This window comes from Nicotiana sylvestris, chromosome 11, assembly GCF_000393655.2.
Source record: "Nicotiana sylvestris chromosome 11, ASM39365v2, whole genome shotgun sequence".
NCBI classification, from domain to species: Eukaryota; Viridiplantae; Streptophyta; class Magnoliopsida; order Solanales; family Solanaceae; genus Nicotiana; species Nicotiana sylvestris.
In genome coordinates, this window is record NC_091067.1 from 18,252,564 (window position 1) to 18,263,199 (window position 10,636).

Sequence of the window (10,636 nt, forward strand, 5' to 3'; positions counted from 1 at the left end):
TTTTGGGGGAAAAATGGGAGAATTGTTGTAGTAAGTTGTCCCCAAAATGGAAAAAATCCCCATTTTGGACCAAAATGGGGGGTAAAGGTTGGAGATGTCCCCAAAAGAGGTGTGTCTAGTACACGCTCCTAATTATCTAAAAAAGTGTTATGTAGCACTACACGTGGCTATTTAACTCAGCTTAAAACTCGCCGAAACTATCATTTTTTATCAGTTACCTACTTAAACTATCTGGTGTCCCCAAAGCCCCCCTAAACTATACTTTCCTATATATTAAAACCTCATATTGGACTTATAAAGGTGCACCTGTCTAACTATATTAATTTATGATTTATACAAAAAAATTTATATAGTTTACTCATGATGCATTACTCTCGGATGTTTGATTAATTCTACGAATTTTGGCCAAAATAATATCTAATGTATTGTGTTAATTTTAGATTTAATTATGATTTATGCTAGACTCTAATCGAATAAGTCTTTATTTATATTCACTTTGTAGCACAGTAAAATATAAATAAAGGCATATAGTGTTGCATTTCTTTAAAATCATCTTATATTACATAAAAAAAGTTAAACAAAATAAAATTTCGCAAATAAAAAATCAACTGGCCAGCAATTACATTCTCTAATTCCAGATTATATAAAAAAGGTTCAAGAGATTTAACTTTATTCTCTACAAGGTATTGAGTTTAATAAGAAGATTTAAATTAGTATTATTTCAATAATATGTATATAAGACATGAAGGAAGACTAAAACAAGAAAGAGAATAAACAATATCAAAGAAAACAAGAGAGAGAAAAACATTTTCCGAGGTAACTCATGTGGAGAACTGAAGAAAAAAGGTAAAAAAAATGAAGAAGGTGAAAAAGAAGAAGAAAGGTGAAAAAAATAAAAGAGTGATTAAAAAATGAGGAAGAAAAGTGGATATAAGAAATAAGGAGAATATTTATTTTAAAAAAATAAATTTGAAAGATGGTTAGGCTTATTAGCCATTATTTTTGGTTAGGTGGGCCATTTTGATGGATTTTTTCAGCTGTCACACGCTTCCGAACGAGTATTTACACACGTTATGCTAGGTCATCAACAAGAGAGTTTTAATATGAAGGACAATATAATTCATGAGAATTTTGAGGACACCAAATCGTTTAAGTAGGAAATTGACAAAAATATAATAGTTTAAGTGAGTTTTAGGGTATTAATTCTATTAAAAAATATCAAAAAAAGATTAGACCAAGAAAAGATATAAGATAGGGAGGATTACGTAAAAAAAAAGCACAAGATATTTCATTAGTCCTAAACTCATCCAATGGGTCCAGAGGGCGCCGATAACAATCGTCTGGTTCACAAAAGAGATCACCAATCACATCTTGCCACGTAACCACATATTTCTCTTGACACGTTAGTACATTCCTGTATTTTCACGCCATTAAACTAACATTAAACCACACACAAACTGAACTGACAGAGACACTGTTCCCTTTTAAATTCATATGCTTTCGTAGTAGACTAATTCTCAATATTTTTACTACACCCAATTCAAAGATCAGTTTTTTGATATACCCATTTCAAAAGATTTGATATTTTTAATATAGAAAAGCTTACCTAAGACTTGCTCGTTGACTCCTTTGTGGTTTCAGCATTTAAGGTACAATACCCTTATCACTCCCTTTATTTTCTTGATTGTTCGTTAAGAAAGATTGTATTTTGATACATTTATATTACATTTGTGATAAGTTTTAATTTGTACACCCAATCTTGAAAATAGCATGTTTTGATATTGATAATTGATATATGATCTTCATTTTCTGCTTAGTTTAGTTGAGCTAAGATCCACATTTTACATTTGTAAATTGTAATGATTCTAGTAATACCCAGTTCAAAAGGATACATTTTTGTTATGAATTAAGCTGTGCTGATATCAACCCCTTAGCCTTGCTGGTTCACTCCCCTCTGGTTTCAACCTTCGAGGTACAATCCCATATCCAGAGGCGGAGACAGGATTTGAAGTTTATGGGTTCGGGATTCTAGTTCTTTTAAGTTACTGGTTCTAAATTAGTTATTTGTACATACTCAATGGATTTCTTAAGACAAATATAGGGTTTGGACTAAAGCTATTGGGTTCCGTCGAATCCGTAAGTTATACTCTAGTTTTGCCCTGCCCATATCACTTTCTTGATGTTCTAGTTACATTCATTCATATGAGTGTAGATTTTCTTAAGATTTGTGGTTTAGTCATAGAGGTTAAGAACTATAAATGTTATCAATGAGCTGGAAACTTGTACATTCGTTATGCACCCAAGGGTGTGACTTAGTGGTCAATGAAGTCGGAGGAGAACCATGAGATCTTAGATTCAAATCCCACTAGAGGGCAAAAAAATACTAGGTGATTTCTTCTTATCTGCCTAAGTTGGCAAAGTTGCTCGGTATCTGTTCGAGGTAGCAGGTACTTGATGGAATAGTTGAGGGGCGCGCAAGCTGAACACTATCCATAAAAAAACTTATACATTCTTTATTGATTTGTAATAGTTCTAGTATACCCAATTCAAAAGAATGCATTTTGGAAATCGATAATTGACATGGTTTTCATTTTCTTTTTATTTGATGATGTGATCTGAACTGGAATGAGTCTTGGAGAAAAATGATACTCCTTCTGATCCCTGTGTTGGTTCTTCTTGGATGCAGTCAATTAAAACTTGAGTTGCCCGAACTCTTCTCTGATCGAGCAGTGCTCCTCTTGGAAGTTAGGGGGAGAGGAGCCAATGTTGCTTCATCTCTTTTTTTTGTTATCTCTCGTCTTGACATTTATAGACAATGGGAATGCTGGTATAACTAGTGCATTTGTTCGAACTCAGTGGCCGTCTGTGGATATTCCTCTTGAAAATGAAGTATTTGCAGTTCCAAAGGGTTACAACGCTCCACAGCAAGTAAGTTTGGAGTCCTAAGACTTACTTTCTTGTTGGATCATTCAAAACTTTCTTAAAGAAGTATTTGTTTGGTTAAAAGTCTTTTTTCATAGTCAATTCTTATTCGACTTCTTTAAGTCCATGTCTTAGTTCAACCTGGTCAAAAAGATTAATCCATGTTGTTGTTCGATGTTTAGTATTCATGCTTCAGATTGCAAAGTTCTTTACGATCACTTTCTGGACGAAATGAGAATTGTGAAATAAAAAAAGTATAATATTGTTGTACTCTAATCTATAAGTCTTGTCATGCTCATCGTTCCCCAGAACACGAGAGGCTTAAACTCCACTTTTTTTTATTTTTAAATGTGACTGTAGTTTCTTTGAGACTAGTTCAAACAACAAGCTGTTTCCAATGGAGAAGTCTTGCTCTGATATGTTTTATTTTTCATAAACATGCCTTTGAGATTACAATGGGTTATGTGTCATCCGAAGTGCTAATGACTTCCATTCATTTTTGTAGGTGCATATTACACAGGGTGACTATGATGGGAAGGCTGTCATAATTTCATGGATAACTCCTGATGAACCAGGGTCTAGCCAAGTGCGTTACGGCTTATCTGAGGGGAAATATGATTTTACTGCTGAGGGGACTGTAACAAACTACACATTTTACAACTACAAGTCCGGTTATATACATCAGTGCCTTGTTACTGGCCTTCAGGTAGTCAACACCAACATTTTTGATATCCTCTTTTGAAAACTGAAACATTCATCATTTTTATCTTGTTGGTTATGGGCTAATAAACATCACGTCCAGTGCATTTTCGCGTAGCATATAGGTGAGCATTCTCATATACTTTTCCCACAACCAAATAAGTACTGCTCAGTTTTCTGTTTGCGGGAGGGTGGTATTTCATTTCTCTGGCAATATAATTGGTACGCATAATCTCTCTTCTTAGTTCCTATTACATGATTTCCTCTGTTTCATTTCAACAAGGCAAAGACTGGCACAAGACTAAGAACAAGGGCCTTAACTGAAAAAGGATCAAGAATAATAGGTCAACTAACATTTCGCAATTGTAGAGTTTCAAGAAAGTAGTAGACATCAAAAAAAGATAACAATTAGAAAAAAGAAAGTCTAGTGTAATTACAAGAGTTTGGATATAAACTTGGGTTGATAGGAGAACATCAAATTCTGCTTTCCATCTGGCTATTAGATGTTTTTAAATTTTTGTTCGTCAGATCAAATTCTGAGTTAGATCTGGCGGTAATAGCATATAGATGTCTTAAATGTTTCCTCTCTCCCCCTTTTTTAATCTGTTTGACCAATTTGCTTTTATTTTCTTGTTTAGTATGACACAAAGTACTACTATGAAATCGGAAAAGACGATTCTGCTCGGAAGTTTTGGTTTGAAACTCCTCCAAAAGTTGATCCAGATGCTTCTTACAAATTTGGCATCATAGGTAAGTAGTTTAAATTTCTATTTGATTACTTATCTAAACAAGTTTCTTAAGGTTTTTCAGAAGGACAAGCTGTATCCCTGTAGACTATAAGAAGATGGGTTATGCACCACGACATCATATACCTTTGTTATGACGGAAACATAGTTTTTTGATTTAACAATATAGAACAAGTTTCTTTGTGTTTTTCTTGCTATTGTAAAACAAGTCAACCACTCATAGGAAGCAACATTAGAAATCTATGACTCTCTATCTTTGGGGTGAAAAGTTAGCTAATGTTTCTTATCCGTTCACCATATTTAAACCGAGACCGTGTATCAAAAGCATTCGAGTTTTTTCACATATTTTATGCACTATGTTATGACCTTATCATGGCAGGATTTTCTTATTTACACGTCATTGATGTTCTTTGCAGGTGATCTTGGTCAAACATATAATTCTCTTTCTACTCTTCAGCACTACATGCAAAGTGGAGCCAAAAGTGTCTTGTTTGTTGGAGATCTCTCTTATGCTGACAGATATGAGTATAACGATGTTGGAGTCCGTTGGGATACATGGGGCCGCTTCGTTGAACAAAGTGCAGCATACCAGCCATGGATTTGGTCCGCTGGGAATCATGAGATAGAGTACTTTCCAAATATGGTAATGACCTTACATATGTTTCACAAAGTTTTTGGCTTTTTATAACGTCAGGACTACCGTAGGACATGTTTTAATCTCATTGTTACTACTGCTTTCTAGTTACAAAATGAGATTTACTTCATTTTGTTCTGAGATGTCAGCGTATGTTGCAACATTCTAGTAGCCACAAGCACTCCATTCACTCGAACTAAAGATGACTTAAAGATGTTCTGCGCTATGTTGAACAATGGTGATTCTTTCACAATCCTCAGATGGACCTGAGGCCGTGATGGCTAGATATGCCAAGCATGACCATAATTCTGTATTTAGCAAAATTCCCATATTCATTTCTAATTCAGACGTCAGATGTGCTCATGTCTTTGAGAGAAATTTTTTAAAATGTACTAAATTAGAATAACATAAAAACACCTCCAATGAGTCGTATAAAAATTTCTCCCTTCTTAAGGACCTCTGCACTGTGTCCATTTAAAATATTCTGATGCCCGTTGACAATACTTCTCATTATGTACAGGGGGAAGTAGTTCCATTCAAATCATTTCTATATAGATACCCAACACCTTATCAAGTTTCAAGAAGCAGTAATCCCCTTTGGTATGCCATCAGAAGGGCATCCTCTCACATAATTGTCCTATCAAGCTACTCTCCTTTTGGTAAGTAATTGTTCCCTCTTATGTCTTGCTTCTTTGTAAATAATACATCTGTCCCTTTTCTCTTACTTTAGTAGGTGCAATGATTTGTTCTGATATCTTGCCGTTAAACGTGAATTTATAGATTCTCTAGTTTCAGAAGACTTAAAAGGCCACACGAACAAAATATTTGCAGTTAATGGTGTTAAGATGGACTAATGAACTTTCTAAATGAAATGCAAAACATCATGTAATCAACTACGTATATGCATCTGTAAGTAAAAATCCTCGAACTCATGCTCATTAGCTTTTGCACTGCAGTTTTGCCAAGATGATTTGCTGGCTTCTTTTTGCTAGTTGTTTTCTTCATTACCAGTTATGGGTTCTTCCACTGCCGAACCATGTCCATGTACAACAACAACAACAACAAAAATCCGGTGTAATCCCATAAGTGGGGCCTGGGGAGGATAATGTGTATGCAGATCATACCCCTAGCTTATAAATATAGAGAGGTTGTTTCCAATAGACCCTCGACTCAAGGAACAGTGAAAATAAAGCAACCAAGCAACAAACAATAGTAACAACAATGTAATATGGTAACGGACGCGAATGGCATAGCATGTAATAATAAAGAACCATGAATAAGAAATTAGAAGAATATTCCTAGTGCTACTGGTAAGCCTAGGAGAAAAGCCTAGGAGAAACACACTGTTACTTGTCAACCTTCAACCCTAATCCTTGACCTCCACACCTTCCTATCGTGGGTCATATCCTCGGTAAGCTGAAGCAATGACATGTCCTGCCTAATTACCTCTCCCCAATACTTCTTTGGCCTACCCCTACCCTTCCTCGGACCCGCTATGGTCAACCTCTCACCCCTCCTGACCGGGGCATCTATGTCTCTCCTCGACTCCCGCAACTTGTCCTCCACAGAGGCTATTCTCACCTTTTCCCTAATAACTTTATTGTCTTTCTTGGTATGTCCACACATCCATATCAACATCCTCATTCAGCTACTTTCATCTTCTGGAGATGGGACTAACCATGTCCATGTGAAGGAAGAAAACAGTTCCAGTAATCATTTGGTGCATTTGGCTAGGGAATTTTTTTTTTCACGTACAGGTCTCTTCAAGCTTAGAACAAAGTAATTTCTGCTGGTTTTTTAATGCAAAGAACAAGCTTTAGGACCTAGTTTTGAATTGTCTAAAACCTGAAAATGTTTCTAGTTGTTCTTGTTTTACTATACCTTTGAGCATCATCTACCATAAAAATGGTTCGTTTGATTGGATAGCTACTCAGTCACTGTGTCTCTTGTCTCGCAGTAAAATATACGCCTCAATGGCATTGGCTGAAGCAGGAACTGAAAAATGTGAATAGAGAGAAAACTCCTTGGCTTATAGTCCTTATGCATGTTCCCATCTACAATAGTAATGAAGCTCATTTCATGGAAGGGGAAAGCATGAGATCCGTCTTTGAAAGATGGTTTATCAAACATAGGGTTGATGTGATATTTGCTGGCCATGTCCATGCTTATGAAAGATCAGTAAGTTGTCTTATCTCATCATCATACTCGCCATCACTGCTTGTCCCTGCAAAGAAAAAGATGACATTTTGATATTATATTTCCAAATCATGTAGCTTTTTGTATGACCACTTAGCTAGTGGGGCTTTGGTCATAGCTGAAATTAACTCGCGCAAAAAAAAATAAAAAAATCAAGATCAATAGGAAGCTAAGAAACCTATTGACAAAGTTCAACCGACAATGCTCTATATCTTTGAGTAAATTGCGGTCTTCTCCACATAATATTGTCAACCAAAGATTGGAGTGTCTTAGCAGACAAATAGAAACACATGGAATATTAGCAAAAATAGAGATTTTAGGCGCAATAGAGAAGAATGCTGAGTTTGCCAAACCGAGATATATTCTGGGATGACCTAACATTTTGCTCAAAATATTTGAGCACAAATTGCAGTAATGTGAGGCTATCAGGATATAGGCTAGAGAGACATAAATGCCTCCTTTCTTTTATTGAAGATATGTGATACACTGTTGCCTTAGAGAGAATTTAGTTACAGAAATCAGTTGCACATTTCTTCTGTCGTGTCTTTTTTCAATTTTCAAACTTTATCGGCATCGTAATAATTATGCTGTGATGTTGAGACCTCCTATTTTTTATCCTTTTCAGTATCGCATATCTAATATACACTATAATGTCTCGGGTGGTGATGCTTATCCCGTACCGGATAAAACAGCTCCTATTTACATAACTGTTGGTGATGGAGGAAATCAAGAAGGTCTTGCTTCAAGGTAAGTTACACAGATTGCAGGGATTACCCTAGTCAATGACACCTTACGCGCTCTTGCTGAATTATGTTATCCACCTTATCTGATAAGTTTGAGTTATGTTTTGTCGTTTGTTTTTGCTTCTTTTTGTCCTTCCAAAAATATCTCCAACCACCACAATTTTCACAAGGGATCCTGTCCAAGGACCTTTGTCTATTTAATATGTAATTGATTTATCTGACTCTGACTCTGTTAACAGCCTGAGTTTATGGAATTTTATTGCTGTACATTTTTTTCTATCCAACTAATGTGGCTTTCCGCATGCTGTTGAACAGTATTATCATTTCCCTTTCTATGCAGATTTAGAGATCCACAGCCAGATTATTCTGCTTTCCGTGAAGCTAGTTATGGTCATTCGACGCTAGAGATCAAGAATAGAACACATGCAATCTACCACTGGAACCGAAATGACGATGGAATTAAAGTTTCAACTGACTCGTTCACGTTGCACAACCAGTATTGGTCAGTGTCATTCCTTTCTAGCTTTTCCATAAAATTTCTTTTCATTTCTCCTACAATAAAGGGGAACCTTTTGGCATAACTGGTAAAGTTGCTGTCATGTGACCAGGAGGTCACGGTTTTGAGCCGTGGAAATAGCCTCCTGCAGAAATGCAGGGTAAGGCTACGTACAAAGTCCCTTGTGGACCGACCCTTCCCCGGACCCCGCGCATAGCGGGAGCTTAGTGCACCGCGCTGCCCTCTCCCACAATAATTTGTTTATTGGTCCCATCTAATTGGAACAGATTAGTCAGAATTTGATAACATTGAAGAACTTCCAACGCATATAGCTTTCAGACTTTAGATCTATGCCATAAAATAGTGAACAAATGTGGTGTTACTTTTATGTTAACAACACTGAATCTTGAAATCATTCTCAAGGCTAAAAGGTGATTTTGTCAACAACACCGCGTCTTGTGTGAGATACTGATGTTTAACCAAAAGAGTCCGGAATAGTAGATGCCATGACTAGGATGGCTAAGAATATCTAATGCACTTGCTCTTATATCCTAGTCGATGGACTGACCTTGTGATTTTTTTGATAAATTTAGTTACTGAACAAAACTGAAATAACATTTCTGCATTTAATCCTACACATGGAAAGATCCAAGGAAATGCCTTTGATGCACTGTGATGGAAACTAATTGGTTTTGCTAAAATATAAAGCATTAAGTTTCCATTAGAGTTCTACCCTCACAAGTGAAGAGTCATTTTTACTGATAAATCTTGACAAGCTAGTACTTGTACCTCAGCTTTATGCATTCACTGCTTATTGATTCTTCCACAGTTGCCCTCGTCAATGTCTCTATATGTCTGAGCTCTTACGACCATTTTATTTCTTGAAATACAAATTGGTGTATGATCATTCTTTTATAACGATGGCGTTTGTTAGTTTGTGTGCACCTCGAGTGTTCCGCATCACACCGTGTAACTCTGTCCACCATGGCTTAAGTAGATGGGAATAAATCATCTAGCATTTTGTTTATGTTGGAATTTGAACGCTGATCTCCTATAGTTTTCACCCACTTCATTAACCGCTACGCCACACTCTTCAGTACAGCAAAGCATCTAATGATTCCCATTGTTGTTTACTATTGATGTCTCCCATTGATTGATGAGTGCAACTCATGGTTATGCAGGGGAAGTGCTCGTCGCAGGAGAAAGTTGAATAAGAATCATCTACACTCTGTCATTTCAGAAAGGCCCTCCACTGCGCGGTTCTGAAACATAGTTTCTCAAGCATGTTGTCAACGTTGTTATTTTATTATGCATTTTTATGGTACTAATATATCGGCTTCTGTTGTTTTTTGAGCCGAGTGTCTCCTGGAAACAGGCTCTCTACCCTTCGGGGTAGGGGTAAGGTCTGCGTACATATTACCCTCCCCAGACCCCACGTGTGGGATTATACTGGGTTGTTGTTGTTGTCAACGTAGTGGTAGTTTTACGCCACGGTCCTACTGTCCAGTTTCAAAATCTATCTACTTGTGTTGAAGAGTGGATCCAGCTACCTTACTACTAAGAAATTTGTGTTGTTTATGGCAGCATCATGTCATTATGGAAGTGTTAAGTCCTTGTAAAGTTCCCCGAAGATGATTGAAACTCTTTCGTGTTGAAAGTTGAAACAGCTGCTTATTACAATTTTATCGTTATGTTATTGAATTGACTAGTTTCTGGACCGGTGTGTTGCAAGTGTATCTTGTAAAAATAGCACGGGTTAGCCAGTTTTTGGACTGGTCATTCAAAAATAGCCAGCGTTTGCAAGTCATTGAAAAATAGCCACTATTTTGCTGCTACACGAAAAGTTTCAGCATAACATACTGGAGATCGGTAACTTCCAGCATATTATGCTCCAATCTCCAGTATATATTGGAGTTCTAGTATATTATACTGGAATTCCAGTATATTATACTTGCATTTTTTCAGATTTTGAATAGTGTTTTCGTTCAGATTTATCTTTACATGAAAAGTGGCTATTTTACAATTATTTTTGAAACGGTTTTTATTTTTGAATGACCACTTGTAAATCTAATTATTTTTGAATTTTTTTCGTGTATCTTAGCGCACGTGTTTTTGGACTAGTTTTTGTCAATATTTTGGTAATTCAAATTCTAACATTTAAGGTTCCACTTTTAGGATAGTATATGATGTACTCTGTTAA

The 10,636-nt window shown here is 36.3% G+C and overlaps 1 protein-coding gene across 1 annotated transcript; it reads left to right on the top strand.

Annotated features, from left to right (window-relative positions):
- Positions 1-1,464: 1,464 nt before the first annotated feature.
- LOC104245162 (bifunctional purple acid phosphatase 26-like) lies at positions 1,465-10,154 on the top strand. Its single transcript, XM_009800728.2, has 10 exons — positions 1,465-1,649; positions 2,687-2,928; positions 3,428-3,628; positions 4,260-4,371; positions 4,784-5,010; positions 5,522-5,660; positions 6,959-7,179; positions 7,823-7,944; positions 8,281-8,442; positions 9,618-10,154. Exons 2-10 carry the CDS (start codon positions 2,764-2,766, stop codon positions 9,700-9,702), a joined length of 1,434 nt encoding a protein of 477 aa, XP_009799030.2. The 5' UTR covers positions 1,465-1,649; positions 2,687-2,763; the 3' UTR covers positions 9,703-10,154.
- The last annotated feature ends 482 nt before the right edge of the window (positions 10,155-10,636 follow it).